The sequence below is a fragment of the Trichomonas vaginalis genome, chromosome IV (genome assembly GCF_026262505.1).
Source record: "Trichomonas vaginalis G3 chromosome IV, whole genome shotgun sequence".
Lineage (NCBI taxonomy): Eukaryota > Parabasalia > Trichomonadida > Trichomonadidae > Trichomonas > Trichomonas vaginalis.
The window spans coordinates 20,266,348-20,287,745 of NC_067206.1; the positions used below are offsets into that span (position 1 = coordinate 20,266,348).

A 21,398-nucleotide genomic window follows, 5' to 3' on the forward strand; every position below is an offset into this window, starting at 1 on the left:
CGTCGGACCACCAACGATAAAAATCTCTGCTACTAGCAGTACTGCTACTGTCAGTAGCAGTACTTTTTCTGACAGTAGCAGTACTTTTTCTGACAGTAGCAGTACTTTTACTGACAGTAGCAGTACTTTATCGTCGAAAACCCTCTCAAATTTTCCTTTTTTCTGCTCCTAGCAGTACTTTTACTGCTCCTAGCAGTACTTTTACTGACAGTAGCAGTACTTTTTCTGACAGTAGCAGTACTTTTTCTGACAGTAGCAGTACTTTTACTGACAGTAGCAGTACTTTTACTGACAGTAGCAGTACTTTTTCTGACAGTAGCAGTACTTTTACTGACAGTAGCAATGGACAACATCGAGCCATTAGATGAGGCAGTTTACCTAATTGAAATTAACGAGCTTGTTAAAGACTTCCTCAGGCAGAATGTAAAAGGCAAGCTTGTTAACTGTTGGATAACGGGAAGGGCTGCCTTGAATCTCGAGATTTCGACTGGAATTCCAATTCAAATACCAGAAAACACTCCTTTCGACGACATAAAGCAAGCAAAGAAAGAAGCCATTATAAAGTTCCTAAACAAACGTCCTTGGATACTACTTCCAAACAGAGAGAGTCCAATTCCACGAATTATACAAATTCTCAGAGCACTGTTCCACTACTCTGGTCAGCCGTTCTACATAACTACAGAAGGCGACATCCAACCAATCCAGTAAACATCTCATTTTAACTCACTTTTTTTATGTTTTTTGTGAAAGTGTCAAAAATAAATTGTTTATTTCATGCAATGTTTTATTTCTGTGCCGTCTTCAAGTATGCCCCAATATTTCCTTTTCGATATTACATGAACTTCGGAAAATACCTTATCTAGCTTAAAACAGCCCATTTTCTCACCAACTAAACCCATTTCAATGAGTTTGTTATACCCTTCTTCGTTCGTCATGAGTGCATCGATGTTCTCGTAGTAAACCTTCACTTTGGATTTAACCTCTGAGAAGAATTTGTTGTAGTTGTCAAGGACTGCCTTTGCGAACTGAGGATAGGACCAATGTTCGACAATAGGTTTTAATGTGGTTACTAAGCCACTTTGACCTTCGGTGAACTCGTACTTCAAAACAAAAGGAGAAAACCTTTCAACAAAGTTGTCGACCTTCTCATAATGTTTACTCTTCATCTCTTGAGGTTTCTTAATGGAATATCCCCATGTCGAATTCATAAGCAATTTGAGTGTCATTGCAAGTTTGGGGTTTGAAGCTTTCCTAATATCATAGAGTTGTTGTATGACTTTTCCAACTGTATAGTTCCTTCCTGGGAACTCTCCATCTTCGTTTGGAATTCCAGTCGGGATATATTGGACGAACCTCATGTACGCAGCGTTAAGGTCGACATAGTATATTTTTTCGTATGAGTCGAACTTGTCACAACCAATCGGACCAGTTCGTGGAAATTCAAGTGAGTCTCTTATCTTCTGAGAAACTTCTCCTGTTATCTCATAAACATCGTCGAAGCAACCTGTTTCATATAAAACCTTCTGACCTAACTCAGATGCTCTCCAATACAATTTGACGTCAATTGGATGTCTCAATGGAAGTTTGTTTATAGCATCTTGAAGTTCTTGCAACCTCATTGGAAGTTCTTCTGGTTCAGGTTGGTATCCGAACAATCCAACTCCTTTTGGAACTGTGTACTTCTTTTGTGCTATAACTTTGTCTGGAACAACTTTTGGTCTTGCTAACAGTGAAAAGTTTGTTTCGTCTTTTGGTACAAAAGTTTCTGTCAGCTTGTCATCTGGAATCGGTTCCAACAAACCTTTCTCGAAAAGAATGTTAACAGCTCTGACAATGTTGCACTTGCCTTTTCCGAACAATGGGTTTGTAAGACTTTCGTTCAACATGAAGTGGTTGTGGACAATTACAATCTTCAACCATGGTAAGTCTTTGTCAACAACATAGTCGTCATGTGAAGAACCTTTAGCTGTAGGTATGTTAACGCGGATATTGACATTTGCCAACGGTGCAATTTTTGACAATTGCCCTCTGAGAATGTACCTTGTTTTCACACATGACTCAAGATACTTCATCTTCTCTTCTGTAACAAGACCAGAGTTCCTGAGACATGTAAGAATGCAAGGTTCGTTGACAATTGTTTCAATTGAATTGTAAATTCCATACCTTGTCAAGTCAATGTCAGACTTATTTCTGAAGGGGAAGTATCCAGCATGTTGTCTGACTGCTTGAGGGTTAGGTTGGTACCATTCGAACTTGACACTTGCAATTCCTTCAATTGCATTCAAAATGTCTGAGTCGGAGTCAACCATTTGTTCTCTCTTTGTAGTCTTGAAAGCGTCAAGAAGCATTGCAGCTGTTGTGACATTGCCATGTGCATAGTAAATGTGACCATCCAAATCTGTTATGGTCAATCTGAGATTGTATCCTTTCTTATTTCCGTCTTGTATGGCAGCAAGTACACCCATGAAGCCTTCTTTGTTCTTTCCTTCGTCAAAGTTTACTGTAAAGGTTCGACCAGATGTAATTTGACTTCTAACTTCACGATACTTTTCATATGCATATCTTGTTCTTTCCATGGGAGCATGACCATCCTCTGCACTACCTTTTTTCCTTCTCAAAGGATGCAATTGTTCGTCATGTTTCCAGTAGAATCTGGCAAAGCCGTCGTGTCCTTCAACTTGAGGTTCACTAACATTGAAAGGCAAGTTCATAAGACGTTCTTCTTCTAACCTCTCTAGTCTGTTTGGATAATTGGCGCGCGCTGTTTCCAAATCCATTTCGTAGGTCAGACCAGCCAGTTTGTCATAGACTTTTATGGGTCTTCCCTTCCTATATTTAAACTTCTTCGAAACTCTCCAACCATATCTTTGCAACTCTGCTTTTATTCTAGCAGATTTTCTATCCATTCTATACGGAGGCATTTTTATAAAAATAAAAAAATGTTTTTTCCTTTACTTTACATAACCACCTGCTGCCATAAGCCTTTGACGCCAACCCATACCAGCTAATGAAGGTTGACTTGGTTTAGTTTGGAAACTAACCTTTGGTTTTGGTTTTTCTTCAGTTTTTGGCTCCCCTTCTTCTATTGGTTTTTCGTCACTTTTCGGTTCATTTGACTTTACCTCACTTGCTTGAACAGTTGTGTCGTCAACATCTTCATAAATATCATATGCCATCTGTTTTTGTTTTCCTTTCAACTTTTTGTGTTTGTTGTAAAGTTTAGAATATTTCGACTCTAAGTCAATGAGATGTTCTATAATGAACTGTTGGTCAGTGAAGTAAACTTTTCCATCTGTTGTCTCGAAAGCTCCTTCAGACTTCAATATTTTATTTGTGAGAGTCTGTTTCTTTTTGAGATACTAGCCGTTCCATTTCTATGAAAAGTGACTTTATAGTTAGGGTTTGTATTTCCAGACCTGGCACTTTCTATTATTTTTTTCTCTTCATCTGTAAGTTCTTTGACAGGTTTTGACAATGGTTCTGAACTTTTTGTTTGTGGTGTCAAATCTACCGTTTCAACTTCTTCGGTCATTTCATCTCAGTAAAAAATTTTAGTTTGGTTTGTTTTCAACTGGTTGTTTAGGTTTTTTAAGTCGGTCTAAAACTTCTTGAGGTATAGGAAGAACTTGACAAACACGTGGTTGTGTAACTGCTGGAAGCCGACAAAGCCATCTTGAACCCATTTGTCTCAAAGCTGTATTGTTCATTTCATCTCAGTAAAAAACTTTACATTCCCCACGTTTGAGGCGGTTGAGGTTGGTTGTTGTTTACCCACTGTTGTGCATGGTTATATCCTCTGTTAAAGAATCTTTCACCTTGGTCCATGTAGTGCCCTGCTTGGTTATAGTAGTCATTTGCTTTGTTATAGTAGTTTCCTGCTTGTTTTCCTACATTGTCCATCCATCCTTGAACTTTTCCTCTTGTTTCAGGATTTGGAATAAGATTTGCTGCATCTCGTGCTACATCCCAACCTTTCTGTACAGTTTGTATAATAGGTTGTGCTTTCTCTTTAAGTATACCTAATGTACTCAAAATCTTCCTTCCAACTCCAAATACACCTCTGGCTATTGTTCCCACTGCGGGTAAAAATCTGGATGCAACTCCTGCTAATGCGCCAAATAAACCCATTTCTTATAGGGTAAAAAATGACGAATCCAAACAAGGACCCCTATGTTTCTAAGGCAACAAAGAAAGCACTCATGATAAAAATCTTTAGTTCAACACCAAATGCTTGGTTTATGGATATCTTGGAAAACATTCCGAGAGTTAGAACAGATGGACCTCCATACTGGTTAATATTTGTTGGTCAAAACACAAGATACTGTGAAGCCATACCATTACAGTCCAAAAATATTTTAGATGTGAAAACTGCTTTGACAATATTCGTTGACAAATACCATCCAACAAAACTGACATCTGACTGTGAAAGTTCTTTCAAATCAGACGATATTAAAAACTATCTGCGTTCAAAAAATGTAAACCAATATTTCATTGTCGACCAAAACCATTCTGCTCTTGGTGTCATTGACAGTTGTATAAAAATCTTAAGAGACTTAAACCAACCACAAGGTGGTGAGGTAGATGAAATGTCATATGACGACAAGTATAGACACTTCTCCAGGCAAAGATGAGACAAGTTTTAAATATTTACAATAGCCGTAAACAAAAAGGTTTGGGAAACCACTCCCCTGAAGAAATGAAAAACAACCCTGACTTAGAGAAAGACTATATATTTAATAGTTTAGTCAAAAGAGACAAACAAGAAAGAATGCCAGGCTTCAAACTTCAGAAAGGTGACAAAGTAAAAATAGAAATACCTAAACGCGACCCATATGAAAATACTATTGACTATGACAACAACAAGTACCCGACAGGTACTCACATTCGTGTTCGTAAAAATAGAAGAAAGTATACAAGAGAATATTATGAAGTTTTAGGCAAACATGGCAAAATGTACACACTGCAAGCAGAAGATAAAACTACTATTGTCAGACCTCGTTTCAAACTTGTCAAAGTTCAAGGTGGTATACTTTCAAAGACAGTTCCTAACAAATATAAGACAACTCCTGACGAATATGCTAAAGAAGTTGAAAATGACGACTAAGCAATTCTATACCATGCGTAAACTGTCATGTAAGGTGGCATGTAGTCTTTACTTTGTCCCGTTGTTTGTGTATATCCTGAAACGAAATGTGTATGGTTTCCTTCTCCCTGAGTGTCATCCCAGTAACAATTTATAGCAAACTTAACGTCGTCTTTAACATCATATCCTTTACCTTTTGTCATTCCTGACCAATCCCAATATCTATGCCTATGCCAACCTGCTTGAGATGTACTTAAATCTATGTAGTGACTGTGTGCAGGTAAGTTTTCACCTGAAATCGTTTTACTTCCACCTGTTTCCTTTGAAGAGTTTGCACAATACAAAAACCTGTCGACTATTTGTTCCCATGCACCAACACCAAACATTACTTGAGGACCTCTTGCTTCCATAGATGTATAAATAGAACCTACTGGGTTCATTAAATCAAACATATGAGATATTATAGGATTGTCTCTTTTGAACTTAAAATATAGTGCAACTATTTCAGGTTTCTTCTGGTTTGTGTTAGAATATTTTTTATAATATAATCTTATGTTTTCAGGGTAGGTAAAGTCTTGACTATAATATTTATTTCTGTCATCTTCATAATAGTATACTATTCTCGTTTTTTCTATTGCATTATATCTTTTATATCTATAAAAATCTAAATATAATGTTAGCTTTTGTTCATCTACATGTGGTGTTCTAACGTCATCTCCATAGTCATAATAATATGGTGCTGGAGCTGGGTCAGGCAATGTCATATCTGCCATTTCATAAACTCTTAAATATTTCTTTTGTTCGTCTCCATATAAGTTTAAGTAGCAGTTGTTGTCTAATGGAACTTTAACTTGTGTACCATCATTCTTTATATAGCTTACATACATTTCATTGTTATTTTTCGGAATGAGTTTATACCGTGTACCATTTTCTAAGGACTGTACCAACTGCCATCTAAAATATTTATTTTCTTCATTGACAGAAAGGTCACCAACAATAGTCTCAATATTTTTTGTTCCAACTAAACTTTGGTATATTTCATTGACATATGTTTTATCTGCTTTCTTTTCAAGGCTAACGTTTAAGTCTGTTATTTCAGAAGATGTATGTGTATGTCCAACGTCACTTTTCCTGTTTAAGGTTTCTTGTAAGTTTGTAATATTTGCAATGGTATGTGTATGAGTCTTTTTAGAATATTCGTTTTCAGCTCTTGTCACTTCACTTGACATTTTATTGTCAACATATGTTTTGTCTGCTAGTTCAGGATGAGTATGTTCTTTTGTTGCATATGTTGCATCTGCTCTGTCATGTTCTTCTTGAACTTTTTCAATGACATACTCTTTGTCAGCTTTGTTGTCAACATCTGCTTTTGTTGCATATGTTGCATCTGCTCTGTCATGTTCTTCTTGAACTTTTTCAATGACATACTCTTTGTCAGCTTTGTTGTCAACATCTGCTTTCAAAAGAAGTTCATCTATAGGTTTCTCGTTTAAAGTTCCTTTTGTTGGATTTACACAGACAGTATGGTTCTTACTGTCTTGAAATAGAAACTCGTCTGTCAATGGGTTTAATGTCAGTTTTAAGTTTCCTTCTTTCAATGACTCAGATATCTTAGAATAGTTTGAAAAGTTTGTTGTGTTCTTATTTAGAGCTTGCAAAATGAGTTGTCGGTTGTGTTTTATTTCTCTCATAGACGCTGTTTCTTTCGACATTTTTATTCTAGATAAAATATGCTTTCAATAGAAAAAGAAAATTCAAGAGTTGCTACAACTAAACCATTAGATGAACTTTTTACGAATGTCGGTCAAAAGTTTGAGACAGAGACCGTAAAGCATGAAGGCTATCGTTTTGACTACCCATTAAGATGGCTAAGAGACCCATCTGTCACAAAAGCTATTGGCTTTCGTAGAATGAAGTTTGTGTCTGTAGAAGATAAAAGTTTTCCATTTATTGTAAGGTTTCATATAGATTATATATCTGAAGGGAAACGAAAAATGTGGGAAGAAATTGAGCTAATACAAGTTGACCTTTCATCTTCTCTACAGACTGCGTTAAAAAATATAGAAGATAAAATAAATTCATGTTATGCAAAATATGCTGATGAATATGCAAATACCGAGAGCACACTTTATGTGAGAATTGTATATGACAAACAAAATTCACAAGTGTCATTTCAAATCTACGAAGACAATCCAAAGAAAGACGAACAAATATATACAGAATTCACTGCAATGTCATGGTATTATTTGCAAAGAATGTTAAATCAGAAAGTCGAACTTCCTTTAGCAAATATTTACAGTCGATATGCAAGAGATGAACCATATTTATTTAAAGATGTTTTCGACCCAGCTGCTATTATTGTTCATGCTTCATTTTCTGGCGCCCAAAACTCTTTCTTATGCTTGGCAAATGACTTTTACGAAAAACCTACAAAGTTATACGAACCACCAAGTGGAAGTATTTCAGACTTTCAAGTATGGTTTACTACAGATGGAAGAAAAAGAATAATTCCATTATACCATGCGTTTTACTTAGAACTTAGTTTCATATACAACTACTATCGAACGGTAAAAATATAATTTTTTAATACGGTTGAGGTGTTGGATTTGGTTGCCAACTAGACTGTGGTGCAGGTTCAGGCTGTTGTATAACAGGAGCTTGTTCTTCTGGTTCAGGGTCTTTAGGTATAATACCAACAAACTGACCTACTCTTTTACCAATATTTTTGACTCCGTTCCAAATTCCTCTTCCTACGGTTTTTATTCCATTCCATATACCTCTTCCAACATTTCGAAAGAAGTTTCCAATACTACTGAAGAAACCCATTTTACTATATGTAAAAATCTAATGTCCGCCTAGTCTCTTACGTTTCCTGTTGAGTTCCATAGCATTCTTTAACTGGAGCTCATACATTCTGTTTCTCCTCTGGTAGAAAACATATTCTGGGTCAACTCCTGTGTTCGCGTCATCTGCATAAAGTTGTTTATATCCCACTTCAGGGTTTGTATAAAACTCTTTCCATCTCATATTTGCATACCATGGTGGCAAACCTAACGCAGCGTCATTTGACATGGCAGTTTGCATTTGTACATCTGTTGGCACTTGACCATAGTTTGCCATTGCAGTTTGTATTCTAACTTCATTTGGAATATTCTCTGGGTTTGGTTGTCCAGGTTGCTGTGCATTCGCTAAGTTCTGTGCGTCCATTTAATATTAGATAAAAATATCTCTTACGAGTACATATACTGGACATTTGCAGGCATTGGTTCATCTTCATATTCTCTGTACTTTTCTGCCACGTCAAATAAATAAATGACACAATGGAAAAAACCTAAAACAAGTAGTCCTATTTCAAACCACATTTACTTACCAATAAAATTTCTTTATTGTGACACTTTCTCCGGTTTATAGGACCTCTCTCATATTCTATCTTGTCATATCTAAACTCATAGTCATGTATGTCCTCTAACCATCTCATAACGGTTTCCAAACCACTTTTATCGGATGTAAAGTAAAAGCATGGATGGTTATGTAAAACGTCTAAAGTTTCTAAAGAGTCTCTCAAAGTCCAGTCTACTTGGTATTGAAAATCCCATGTGTTATAGAACGGCGGGTCCACTATAAAGAAAACATTTTCCTTGTCTTTATATTTTTCATACAACTCTGTCCAATAACATCTCACAAACTCTATACCCTCAATATATTTTTCTATGTCCTCTTTGAAAACATTTGTATAGTTAAGATATAAAACTTTTGACATAAGTGTTTCAATGTCATGAACTCTTATAGAACCACTATATAATAGTCTAGCAGATATACTATCCCAGTCTATATATTCTGCTTTTTTCAAAACCTCTCTCACAATATTTTTCTTATCTAATGGTATACGTTCCATCTTACCTATAGGTATCTTTTCTTTTAACTCTTTCAATATTTTGTTAGTGTCTGGAATATGTTTGAGACGGTCCATATAGTTGTCGAAGTCATTGCATATAATCTTTGAGTCTGGGAATATTGTATGGCACAAATGGGATATATAGAAACTTCCACCGAACAAATCTACAAATGTTAGACCATTCGGTAGTTTCTTAAGTTCTCTCAATATAATATCTTTACATTTACTCTTATTTCCAAAGAACGGTAACGGTGGTTTTGTAAAATTCATTTATATATAATAATAAAAATGTTTTTACCTGAAAAGTGACAGAAAAGTAACAAAACATGTACGAAGAAGTCTTGAAAATTCAAGAGGGTAGAAAAGAGGTTAGAAAAGAGGTTATATCTAACCTTCTACCCTAAACATTATTTTTGTCTGATTTTACGAAGAAGTCTTGACAAAACATGAAAACATATATAATTTGTGAAAAGCTCCTGGAAGACCCGTATATAAGAACTTCATTTATACTAAACATCTTCAGGGCTAGAAGGCACGAAGTGCCTGGAAGCCCCATTACCTTTTTTTTTTTTTTTTTTTTTTTTTTGATCCGAACTCTATACTACTAACATAATATTTTTATTTCATTTTTATAAAGTTTATTTGATAACAATTCTGTTTTTATATTATTAGCCAAAAATAATTCTTTCCTCTCAAAAGTCACCTTTCTGCCATCACCATTCCCTCAAAATTTCACTAAAAAATTGGGGATGTTATTAAAACGGTAATTCCTCTTTACTAAAAATAGTATTTAATGAAAGAAAATGCAGGGGGTAAAACCCTAGGGTGACAGGAGACTTCAATTGAATGAAAGAATATCAGATGTCCAAAATAGTGTAAGCATCAATTTTCATTCAGAGGCAAAGAAATTCATATTACATGAAAAATAAAAGGTTGAATATTACGAACATTGCAGAAACAATCTAGTAGATGCTTATGTATTTGATTAACTTAAAATAAAACTAACCTAAAACTTTTCTTCTCAAAAAATGCTACCTCTCAAATTAGTTCTCAAAAAATACTAGTATTCAAATTTGAGAAGAATCACAATTTCAATATCCTTTCAAATTTATACCATTTATCATTTTATTTCAAATCGAGAATGTTTCAAGCGGAATTTGCCAAGGTATTGCTCCCACCGAAGACCCTTTGGACCAAAGAAGAAGATAAGCTCTTGACATCCGTTGTCCAACAGTTTGGACCAAGAAAATGGAACTCCATCGCTGAACACATCCCTGGCCGTACAGGTAAACAATGCCGCGAGCGCTGGGTAAGTCATATTTCTCCAGAATTGATCAATATAGAATGGAATACTTCTGATGATGAACAATTAATCAACTTACACAATTCTCTTGGAAACAAATGGGCAAAGATCGCCCAATTCTTCCCAGGAAGACCACCGAATGCTATCAAAAACAGATTCAACTGTATTCTTAGAAAGAAAGCTAGAGATTCTCGATTAAGCCCCTGTCCTTCAGTCTCGAACGAAAAAATCATTTCCAAGGACAATACCAATAATGAAGATGTCTCTATTGACTCCTTCTTTGAGATAGAGTCAGTAAATGACTTTGGTCAGATTGACTGCGAATCTTTATTCGATTCTTCAGTATTTTCCGTTGATTTTTAGATTATAAAGTGTTTGTTTGTTATTTAATATTAAATTATGGCTTTTTTTTTGCAAAATAGAGCATTCAAAATTGCATGGGGCGAACCTAAGATTAAATAGTACTATAGTTCTTATTGCAAACAACAATAACAACCGATTGTTTCATATAAAGCAACTTTGATAAGAATCACAAAAGATTGCATCAAAAACAGTCATTTATAGACAATAGTTGCATAATCACGTGTATTAACAACAATAACACGTCGTTGTTGCTCATAAAGCAACTTTGAGAAGACTTTGTATCAAATACAAAATCTATTGAAACTCCATTTTTCTGACCACAACCTTTCATGACAATTATTCTAAAATCGTCCAAAAATACATCCCAATTCAGAGAATACCAAAATAGAGTGCATTGTTAGCAGTTTTACACCCTTTCTAAATTTTCCTTTACGAAAAGTGACACAAACTTTACATATCGTTGCAATAGACCCTGAATAAAAAATGAGTTCTAGATATTTTTCCAGCACTTTATCTGGAAAATCTAATATAGGAGGAGATAACTCGTCATCTAAAATTGATTCTCTTCGAAAACAACTCTATCAACAATATGAAAGCGCAATTTCTTCATCAGAAAAGTTTAAAACAAATGATTCACACGCATTTACGAGACCTCCAACTTTTGCTGGATATCAGACTACCAATAAACGAATAAAAAAGCTTCCTCAATATAATTTTGAAGAAGAATCTTTAGTTTCAAAATTTGGGGGAAGCTCGCCAATTAAATCTCGATACATGAGAAAAACCTACTTATTTGATGCTGATGGAGATGATTTCGATGGAGTTAGTACGTATAAACCAAATATATCTTCTCGTCTTCCATTAACAAAGCCAACATCTCTATCTATGTATAGAGAAAAGTTTGGAGAATCAATATCTGGTACTGATAAAGACATTTCTTCAACATTTATTCAAGATGTCGATTTATCTGACGATTTGTTCGAAACAAACACGAATACTGTATCATATAAACCAACAAATACAAATCCATCACGTAGTGAATTATCAAAGACTTCATCATCTAAAAATCAATTTTCAAAGACTTCAAAGAAGCCAATTACTCAAAGAAATGATCGATTTACTGATATAATTCACGATGATAACAAAACTGCGAATGAAGACTCAATAGATTTCGAAATACAATCAACACTTCGAAACCAATTAAGAAACCGCTCTTCAAGCCATTCTGAATTACCAAGTAATAAGAAACCATCGAATTCAGACCAAAATTTAAATCAAGAAAAATATCATCAAAAATCTACAACTGATTATCAAAAATCATTTAATGATTTGCCAAATCCATACGACGAACTTAACAAAAACAACAAAAACAAGAAAATTTCCAAAAATAATATTCCAAACAAAAAACCATTGGAAATTAATACAGAATCACCATATGTTGAATCTATCATATCATCACCAAAGATTTTACCTCAAAATACCAAAATAATTTCTGAAAATCAGGAAAATTCAAACAAACAGAGCAAAAACATTAAACCTACAAATACATTGGATCTTGATAAGAAGCCTGTTTCTGATGGAAAACAAAAGTTTAAAGAAAATACAATAAATTCAATGAATCCAAGCAAAGGAAATACTAAATCTGATCAAAACATTACTACAAAACCATCAGATCTTGACAATAAACCTAAAAAAGAAGAAGATCAGAAAATTATTCAGATAAAACCTAAAGAAGAAGAAATTATCCAAGAAAAACCTGCTGTAATAGATCCTCTTTATCCGAATTCGAACAGATCATTGAATCAAAAGCCAAAAGTTAATAAATTTGAAAAAATTTCATCAAATCAGAAAAATCCAACATTGATTATCACACAACCTCCAAAACAAGATGCAGCAAGTATTAAACCATCAAAAATGCCAACTTTTGACTTAGACTTGAATTCACCACAGATAATTCAACAAAAAACAGATAAAACAACTGAAATTGTCAATGACAGATCCATTAGAGACACAAACACTCCAAAACATGCCGAAGAAAAGGAAGATGAAAAAATTTCTCAAAATAATTTTGAAAAAATCAATGATGATACAGATAATTCTGATCCTTCCAAGCAGAAAATATCTCCTACGAAGCCAGAAGATAAAAATGATGAAAATCAAAAGAAAGATATCGTAATTTCTCCAGAAGAAAGGAAGAAAATGCTCTCGGACAGAGTTTTAGCTGATCAAAACCTTCTCAAAGAGATGAAGAAGTTTGTAAGTGAAGAATTTGTCGATTATGAAGAAGATTACAACGAAATCGACTTCGAATTTGACGATGAAGCCGATGTATCTGTTGAAGAGGACACAAATTCGGTTAATCATGAAAATAAACCTGAAATTAAAGAAAATGAAGGAATTAAAGACAAAATTCAACAAGAACCAAAAGTAGACATACAAGATAATGATGGATCTTCTCAAAATGTTCAAAATTTCCAAAGAAATAATTTTGATAATCCGAAATTTGACGAAAATACTAATGATCAGCAAACTTCAAAGGCCGAATCCAAAGATACCACCAATGATAAAGGAAGTATGCCTAAATTTGATCAAAAAACCAAATCTCCTTCTGAATTTCCAGTTTGGCAACTTGGAAGCGAAGAAGAAGATGAAGAAAAGCAAGAAACAAACCAAGTAGTACCTCATGATGAAGAAGATGACCTATTTAGTTTCCAAGATGACAAATCAAACAAAGAAGAAGAGGATTTGCTCAATTCTGATGCAGACAATTTAGTTGATGATGATCGTATATCTAAAATTGAGCCTTTCAAGTCAATTGACGAAGAATTAAAAGTTCCAAATTTGTCACAACTGAATGAAAGCATCGAAACCAATACCAACACAAGTATGTTTGTTAATTATGCTGATAAGGATGTAAATGTCATCGAAAACAAGCCAAAACTCGTTATTCAACCCGTAGATTACCATGAAAACGAAGTTTCTACTACAACAACAGATGAATGCGTCATAGACAACAGTATTTTCGTTGTAGAAAAAGTTGAAGAAGAATTTAATGAAAATTCAATTTTCAAATTTGGAGAATCAATGACGATTGACATGAAAGATGATTCTAATATTGAATATGATGAAGACTCTGATGAGTTACCAAGCACAGAAATAGTTTCAATCGCTTTCAACAGAGGAAAATTGGAAAATCCGATAAAAACAACAATTTTCTGCTTAATTCATGTAGCTGATAAAATCCTTGATGAACAACTTCAATTAATGTAATAATTATTTTGTTTATATTTATATATTTGTTAGTAAATATTAATCTATCCTGTTATGATTATTATATGAGAAATTTCTAGAAATAGATATTAGTGATAAATGCCTATGAGTTGGAGCAATTTATTGCAACAATAAATTTTAAGTCTGGTTCAGAATTTTATCGCAATTCACCTAAAATGCTTCCACCTCAATTTTAAAAAATTTGATAAGCAAAAAGTCGTCGTAAATATTTGAGAGATGCATTCTTGAAATTAAATAAAATTTAGATACTAATCAAAAATAATAAAGATACCACGGATAAAAAAAGTAATAATACTAGAGCTTATATTAGAATAGAAATCATATGTAAGGTTTTTGGTATAAATGGGTGCAACCCCGACCAAAATAATATAGGTACACGAAAAAGGTGTCGCCACATGAAAAAGGCAGATTATGGTTTTATAAAGCATGATTAAAATAATTAATAATGTAAGTAATCATTTTTAACAAGAAAAGCTCTATATAGTAAAATAAAAAATTAATAGAAATTTTTAGAAAAAAAAATTAAAAATTTTAAAAATATAGTTGAAATTAAGATCATATGTGAAATAGAATAGAAATAAAAAATTTGATTGAATTGATAAGATTTTTAGAAATAATTTGTTAATATAATAAATTACGTGAATTATTAATAAGTCTTCATTCTTCAATTCTTCTTCCTTTCTTGCTTCCTTTTTTCCTTCCTTTCTCCTTACATTCTTCGGTCATTTTGCCTAGCATCTTCCCATATTCTCTTACAGCTTCCCCTTCCGCGTCCTCTTGACAATCCACGTCCTCTCGCTGCGCTCTCCTTGAGCCTCTTCCTGTTTTTCTAGACTCATGTTCATCAGGTAAATAAAAATTTAGACGATTTTCTTCACTTACGAATTTCGTCATTCCTTAGTTTCTTTCAGGTCTCCAATTTTCAATCTCTTCGTTGAAAGTTTGTGCACCTCAGTAGCAAGATTCATGTCTATCCACGCAAATGATTCGTGCAATTCAGGTTTGTGGATCCACTCGATTCCAGCCCTGCAAAAGGCATGAATGATGTTAGTAGGTGTGGCAGCACTAAAGAATGCATCAACATAGGAAAGATGCCAAAAAGTCCGAAAAAATTAAAATCTGACAGCGAATTGGTCCGAAATTTTGTTGATATTTTACTTTATCTCAATATACCTTCATAAGCTTGGCATTAAATTACTATTGTAAGGCATTATCTGCTTGAGTAGTCACAGTATATTATTGTTGTATGATTATTATCTTTGTATTTGGAATATACACGAATTAATAAAACGTTCTTTGCCGTCTACCCACTTAATGTCAAAAGTTAGTTTTTTGATTTTAAAAAGCAGGGTTTTCATCTTGTGGAATCCAAGCGAAGCGCAGGATTCCACAAGATGAAAAGCCTGCAATATAATTATGATGCTTTTATTAACTTGTTATAAAGGATTGTTCCAATTTAAAAACTCTTGATTTTTTTTCGGACCAATTCGCTGTCAAATTTTAATTTTTTCGGACGATTTCGCAGATCCCCCATCAACATATATTATTATTTGTCGGCTTTGTTCGTTCGAAATTACAGGATCTATTCGAATTCTTGTTGTTTGCGTTTTGTAAGAGTTGAAAATGCCTAAATCTAACGTTTGCGTTTGATCTGACGATAGGGGGACTAAAAAATTACTTTGATATTATGCAACTCCGATTTAGACTAAGTTTCAATGTGAATGGACAAATGCAGTACAACATTATAACCAAAAATATTCATATACTTTCGCATTCAACTAAGGTGGCAGACATGGAAAAAAGAGCCTCTCCAATTCGTGCAATATAAGCAAAATTATCAATTTTTCGCAATGAATGTAAAAGCATATACTCATCCATTATCATTATATTAAGGTGGCCCCAATGAATTTTGATGCCATCTGAAAAAAAACAAGTTTCAAGCAAGGTAAATCGAAAATTTACAAAAGGCTACATGCAAAAGTCTCTTGGCTTTTGTTTTTGAGTGCGACTGCCAAAATGTTTTGGTAGTCCCATTCAAAAACAAAAGCCAAGAGACTTTTGCATGTATTAATATGACAAGCCTTCACAAGCAAGGCTTGCCATATTAAAATTTACGAAAAATTTCTTACATTAAATTTAGAGCTCATATTATTAAACACAACAATTCACGCATAACTACACACATATTCATCACATATGCTATGCATTAATATTTTATAACTCATACGCTCAAAAACCTTATACTTGTCGAAGACTGAATCTGATTGAACTACTCATATGCTCATATAGACTCAACACATATAGAATATATAATAGCTTCCTATATAGAATATGCGCCGCTTATAAAAATATATCATTCCCCTATATTGATACAAATTATTCACAATACAAGTTCGTCAAAGTGTGCTTTTTCATATTCTCTCATGTATATGTGATCTATAAGGTATATATTTTATGCTCATATAGTTTTTAAAGGTATAAAATGATTTTTTGGTTTTCGATGTCGTGAATAATCTGAGTTCAAAAAATAGATTTCCCTCATTCATATATAAAAAGATACCTTATATATATGCGCTTCTACTATATTAAACACAAAGACCACAAGCTCCTGTAAAAAAGTGATAAGCAAAAAACGAACCGTCAGGTGGTTTAAGTCACTTCACCTCGTATATAAGGACATGAATTAAGTTCTTGCATAAATAAACCATAGTTTCCATAGCTGTACATTCCTTTGTTGCCTGCTTGACTGCCAAATTTGTTAGATGTACGCAACATCTAATATAAACAGTCTTGAGACCCGGGTAAAGGGCTCCACAGCGTCTCCAATGACAAAGGCCCTTTACCTGAGCTGTTCCCCCATCACTGATGATTGCTCCGACCATCTCTGGATTTCTCGTCCAAGTTTCCAACCATCTGCGAGCCAGGTATCCACGTAATGATGCTTTTCTTTGAGTGAAGGGTTGCTAATCATCGCAAAGAAACCTTTTCTATTTCCATGAGATGCAACATCAATGGATATAGAATAGTATTGCAATCTTTGGATGATTAGCACTACAGATGGTGCGAGAACTTCAGCAAATGTAATAATCCCGTCACGGATTGTTTCATGGGAATAAGTACGTAAGCTTTTCGTGGCACCTATAGTATTTGCTAGTAAATTTAGAATCGTATTGCTTTCTTTTGAAGCAGCCATGTTAATGGACAGATCTGTGTGTACGGGTAAAGCTATTAAACATTGTAAACTCTTGTCTGACTTGACTCTATCCTTTGCCTGATATGGATTTCCTTCGACTTGGATTGCATAATTGTGATGATGGTTGTGATTGAATTGTGTTGGGTGTGCATAATAAATCCAGCGTTCCCATTTTTGAGTAAATGTGTTAAAGTTGTGGTGTAAACAAAAACAATACATCCTTGATTTTTCCTGATTGTTTTTATCAGGTACATATGCAGGTGTAAAAAATATTCTATATCTACGATCATCTATTGTCGTCTTCTCAATTGGGGGAGATGGCGGGATTTTAATTGTTTTATTACGAACATTTATAAGTTATTGATATTTATTTCAAGAATCTCAATAATTTTGTATGGTGGCAATGAAAATTGATAGTGTGTCATTATTAATTGAGAAGATTCAAATGTGTCAGTGATATGACCAAAAATCTCCTCAATTTTGATAATGTAACGAACGGTTAGAGTGACACATATAGCATTTTGTAGAAATAAAAATATAGATACCTAATGAATTATCTTAAATATTTGTCGATAAATTTTGTTCAAATTCTATTGAAAAAAATTTGATTTTTCAACAAAATTAAATCCATTTCAAAAATTTCCAATTATAGAAACATAGTTGACACATTGATCATCTCAATCTCCACATTATCGTCCCAAAGACGACAAGCATATTTTGGAATACAAGACGGTTATACCAACACAAATAATATGAAGACATTAAATGAAGCGAACCATACTCACACAGTAGCTGGAATCACAGATGCATCAGGTTCAGGTCAAGATTTTTTAGCACCATATATGTTTGTGTTAGCTTGGTTCAGATTTGCTTAAATAATATGTATTATCATATATTTTTATCATATGTGTTATATGTGGTTTACGTGGCAAAAAATCTCACACGTAAAGTTTACATTTTTCTAATGAACTCCAAATCAACTTCTGCTAAGGCTCTTGCCATCACGAAGCCAGAGGTGACTGAAGAGAAGTCCTCTAGCGACGAGACAATCCTCATGAGTGCCGAGAGCCTGAGGACCTATATCAAGATCGGGGATCTTGATCACAAGCAAACTGCTAAGAAGACAGGACCGCAAACTATTCCTCGGGAGCTACGTTTAATCAAGACCAGTGTTCCGTACCGAAAAGAGGAATAAGGAAAATTGACAAAAAGTGACACAAAACCTGAAATTTGGCGCCAATTTTAAATACTATATATTATGTTTTTTGGTGAAAAAAGTATTGCTGTAAAGTGGTGTTTAAAATTAAAAATATATTGATGGTAAAAAGTTTAAAAATAATAATAATAATTATACCATACCGAAAAGGGTCGCTAGAAAAAGTGACTTTTGGCGCCAAAATTATTTTTTAAAAAAAAAACTTATTTTTATTATTTAATCAATATTGTTGCATGCTAAGTTCGGTCAACGATAGAAATGTTGTGGGATTTTTAATATTATATATTATTTTATAATAAAATTTTTTTGAGTCATTTTAAGAAGCACATATAATTTTTTGAATTTAAAAATTAAAGTAGTGTCAAACGAATTTATCACTTAATTTAATACTCAGATTTCTTAAAATTAATGAAAAAAAGGTTTTCTGAGAACTTTTGAGAATGGTTTTCAAATTCCATTATTGAAAATATATAGGTATTGTATGAAATTCAAACTCTATATTTATTAAAATTCTAAATTTTTAATAAAATAACTTTTCAGAGGAATATGATTTTGAATGGTTGATTAATAAGTATAAAAATGTCTACGATTTTAAGGAGGGAATTGTTCCTTATGAGGTATACATCATAACTATATACCTCATAAGGAACAATTCCCTCTTGATAGCTGGGAAACTTTCTCTGAATAACTTATCATATGGAGAAAGTTTCCCAGCTATCTATTAGAAACTAAAGGCTGTGAGGCACTAATATATAATCAGTGCCTCATAGCCTTTAGTTTCTTATTAAAAACGAGAAAACTTGTTCGAAATGATAAACAATTTCGAACAAGTTTTCTCGTTTTAAGGAGGGAATTGTTCCTTATGAGGTATACATCATAACTATATACCTCATAAGGAACAATTCCCTCTTGATATCCTGGGTATTTTTGAATATATTTTTTTAATTAAAGTTCTCAAAATTATTATCAAAAGTGATTTTTTAAAAATATCTCCAATTAATTAACTAATTAAAAGTATTATATTTTTAAAATTAAATAGTTTTTCAATTTTTTTTGAAGGAATTGAGATACTTCCCACGACAATAAAATTGAGAGGTTTACATTATGACTGATCTTAGCAGGCAACAATATTACACTATTACATATTATTTTTTTATATCAAATCCATACTATTTTTCAGAATGGAAGTTTTTGTAAACTTTTACAAAAATCAAATGGATCCATATCACTGGCATCGTACCTCCAGAAAATTAGTTGACATCGAATGGCTAAAGGAATCGGTTCAACAAATTAACTCTGGAATAAAGCTAAAGGATATTTGCAAAAAGGCCCGTTTAAATAATGGTACCTTTCGTGAAATATCCAAAACCATGTTCAAAAAGCTTGTCAGAGAAAATAATTTGGAATTAATTCCAAAAAGAGGAAGAAAGCAAATAGAAATTAATCTTGATGCCTGCCAAGCTTATGCAAATTTGAAAGATTTAATGCCCGATGCAGGCATCAATAAAATTATTCAGAAAATGAAAACAGACCTTGTCAATATTGAGAAGAATCCAGAAGAATTTCAAAAAATTCAATCAGAAATTCAAAAAAATGGAGAAATAAATTATGAGTCTGGAAACTGGCTCGATGAAGTTGACCGCACAACTTTAGTTCCAGTTGTGACTCCAATAGAAGGTACGCCTATTGAAATAAATCCATTACGCGAATCTCTTCAAACGGCAACATACATTACAAAAAATTTTGATTCTCCCTCATATAGAATGGGCAGGAAAATACACGAAGCGATTATCGCAGATACTCCCCCTCAAAATCAAGAAAATCAGCAAAAATAAATTCCTCGAAATTATCTAGCATCCAAATGTCATCAAATTTGGCATGCTGATATCCACTATTGGAGGAAACGAATAGGCAAATATTTGTTTGCGATAATAGACGACAGATCGCGAAAAATCATAGATTTTAATTTATTTACCGAAAAAACAGCTCAAAATACAACTGCAGTTCTTAAAAGAGCATTAAGTACTCTACCTCAACCACCATACGCTATTTGGACCGATAACTGCCTTGAAAATAAAAGCTCATTTCATCAACTTTTGGTTGAACGTGGAATTGAGCATATTTTCATTCAACCGGGCAATCCACAGGCAAATGGTAAGATTGAGAGATGGTGGCCATACGTGGAAAGAAACTGCAAGTCAGAATCAGATCTTCCACGGGTCATCAGATTTTACAATAATATGCCCCATTCTTCTTTGCCTGCGAATCCTGAAACGAACGTTTACTTTACGCCGAATGAATTCGAGGCCAGTGAAATTGATGATCACTGGTATCGAAATCCAGAACAAGAACCATTCTGGATAGTCGACGGTCAATTAAAAAACCTTAAGGAAAGCATTGACGAGTTCAGAAAATGAAAATCTCGAGCAAGTTCAATAAATTTTCAACAAATTCTCAAATCATTACGAATAAACACTTAATATTATCGTATTTACATCTTTTTAATACAACTATTTACTTACTGATGATTCATTTCAAATCGTAGATTTGGATGATAAGTTATATAAGAAAAGTTTCCGAGCTTACCGCTTAAAACAATAGCCTACATCATATCTACGAATACCTCGGTACTCCGAGGCTACAGTTTTGCGCAGAAAGTTCAAAAAGTGATTTCAAATGCTAAGTTATCTAACAAAAGTTTCCGAGCTTACCGCTTAAAACAATAGCCTACATCATATCTACGAATACCTCGGTACTCCGAGGCTACAGTTTTGCGCAGAAAGTTCAAAAAGTGATTTCAAATGCTAAGTTATCTAACAAAAGTTTCCGAGCTTACCGTTTAAAACAATAGCCTACATCATATCTACGAATACCTCGTTACTCCGAGGTTCAGGTTAGTAAAAATCAATCTAAAAATATTTTTTATGTACGTTAATGTAATCTGAGAGTGAGAGGCATATAGGCATACTATATACCTCTCACCCTTCAATTCCTATGAAAACAGTTCTAAAATAAAAATAAAAAACAAACTTAAATTAACTATTAAATTTTTTA

At 33.5% G+C, this 21,398-nt stretch overlaps 14 protein-coding genes across 14 annotated transcripts, besides 4 other annotated features; 5 read left to right on the forward strand and 9 right to left on the reverse strand.

The window, feature by feature from the left end:
• Positions 1-9,564: part of a mobile genetic element that runs on past the window's edge.
• On the reverse strand, positions 108-353 carry TVAGG3_0134380 (uncharacterized protein; the record flags this gene model as incomplete). Its single annotated transcript, XM_051224051.1, has 1 exon — positions 108-353. The coding sequence occupies one exon, from the start codon at positions 351-353 to the stop codon at positions 108-110; it is 246 nt and encodes an 81-aa protein (XP_051109037.1).
• Positions 768-1,886, reverse strand: TVAGG3_0134390 (DNA/RNA polymerases family; the record flags this gene model as incomplete). The annotated part of the gene is made up of 1 exon (XM_051224052.1): positions 768-1,886. The coding sequence occupies one exon, from the start codon at positions 1,884-1,886 to the stop codon at positions 768-770; it is 1,119 nt and encodes a 372-aa protein (XP_051109038.1).
• On the reverse strand, positions 2,185-2,921 carry TVAGG3_0134400 (uncharacterized protein; the record flags this gene model as incomplete). The annotated part of the gene is made up of 1 exon (XM_051224053.1): positions 2,185-2,921. A coding segment is annotated over one exon (737 nt), but the record flags the coding sequence as incomplete, so codon positions are not given.
• TVAGG3_0134410 (phage tail repeat-like family) lies at positions 2,952-3,317 on the reverse strand (the record flags this gene model as incomplete). Its single annotated transcript, XM_051224054.1, has 1 exon — positions 2,952-3,317. A coding segment is annotated over one exon (366 nt), but the record flags the coding sequence as incomplete, so codon positions are not given.
• On the reverse strand, positions 5,101-6,102 carry TVAGG3_0134420 (phage tail repeat-like family; the record flags this gene model as incomplete). The annotated part of the gene is made up of 1 exon (XM_051224055.1): positions 5,101-6,102. A coding segment is annotated over one exon (1,002 nt), but the record flags the coding sequence as incomplete, so codon positions are not given.
• Positions 6,422-6,774, reverse strand: TVAGG3_0134430 (phage tail repeat-like family; the record flags this gene model as incomplete). The annotated part of the gene is made up of 1 exon (XM_001302777.1): positions 6,422-6,774. A coding segment is annotated over one exon (353 nt), but the record flags the coding sequence as incomplete, so codon positions are not given.
• On the forward strand, positions 6,814-7,662 carry TVAGG3_0134440 (uncharacterized protein; the record flags this gene model as incomplete). The annotated part of the gene is made up of 1 exon (XM_001302778.1): positions 6,814-7,662. One exon carries the CDS (start codon positions 6,814-6,816, stop codon positions 7,660-7,662), a length of 849 nt encoding a protein of 282 aa, XP_001302779.1.
• TVAGG3_0134450 (serine threonine-protein phosphatase family) lies at positions 7,667-7,909 on the reverse strand (the record flags this gene model as incomplete). The annotated part of the gene is made up of 1 exon (XM_001302779.1): positions 7,667-7,909. The coding sequence occupies one exon, from the start codon at positions 7,907-7,909 to the stop codon at positions 7,667-7,669; it is 243 nt and encodes an 80-aa protein (XP_001302780.1).
• TVAGG3_0134460 (uncharacterized protein) lies at positions 7,928-8,290 on the reverse strand (the record flags this gene model as incomplete). The annotated part of the gene is made up of 1 exon (XM_001302780.1): positions 7,928-8,290. One exon carries the CDS (start codon positions 8,288-8,290, stop codon positions 7,928-7,930), a length of 363 nt encoding a protein of 120 aa, XP_001302781.1.
• Positions 9,470-9,564: a terminal%2Cinverted (terminal inverted repeat of Maverick-3 transposon ID:TVAGG3_0134280).
• Positions 9,565-10,101: 537 nt separating this feature from the next.
• TVAGG3_0134470 (RNA polymerase II transcription regulator recruiting protein) lies at positions 10,102-10,705 on the forward strand (the record flags this gene model as incomplete). The annotated part of the gene is made up of 1 exon (XM_001302781.1): positions 10,120-10,644. The coding sequence occupies one exon, from the start codon at positions 10,120-10,122 to the stop codon at positions 10,642-10,644; it is 525 nt and encodes a 174-aa protein (XP_001302782.1).
• A 411-nt stretch (positions 10,706-11,116) lies between these two features.
• On the forward strand, positions 11,117-13,992 carry TVAGG3_0134480 (uncharacterized protein; the record flags this gene model as incomplete). The annotated part of the gene is made up of 1 exon (XM_001302782.1): positions 11,128-13,914. The coding sequence occupies one exon, from the start codon at positions 11,128-11,130 to the stop codon at positions 13,912-13,914; it is 2,787 nt and encodes a 928-aa protein (XP_001302783.1).
• A 2,782-nt stretch (positions 13,993-16,774) lies between these two features.
• Positions 16,775-17,347, reverse strand: TVAGG3_0134490 (uncharacterized protein; the record flags this gene model as incomplete). The annotated part of the gene is made up of 1 exon (XM_001302783.1): positions 16,775-17,347. The coding sequence occupies one exon, from the start codon at positions 17,345-17,347 to the stop codon at positions 16,775-16,777; it is 573 nt and encodes a 190-aa protein (XP_001302784.1).
• Positions 17,348-17,901: 554 nt separating this feature from the next.
• Positions 17,902-18,003: a mobile genetic element.
• An 89-nt stretch (positions 18,004-18,092) lies between these two features.
• On the forward strand, positions 18,093-18,323 carry TVAGG3_0134510 (uncharacterized protein; the record flags this gene model as incomplete). Its single annotated transcript, XM_001302784.1, has 1 exon — positions 18,093-18,323. The coding sequence occupies one exon, from the start codon at positions 18,093-18,095 to the stop codon at positions 18,321-18,323; it is 231 nt and encodes a 76-aa protein (XP_001302785.1).
• A 1,235-nt stretch (positions 18,324-19,558) lies between these two features.
• Positions 19,559-20,179, forward strand: TVAGG3_0134520 (transposase-related family; the record flags this gene model as incomplete). The annotated part of the gene is made up of 1 exon (XM_001302785.1): positions 19,559-20,179. The coding sequence occupies one exon, from the start codon at positions 19,559-19,561 to the stop codon at positions 20,177-20,179; it is 621 nt and encodes a 206-aa protein (XP_001302786.1).
• Positions 20,180-21,287: 1,108 nt separating this feature from the next.
• Positions 21,288-21,356: a mobile genetic element.
• Positions 21,357-21,398: the final 42 nt, after the last annotated feature.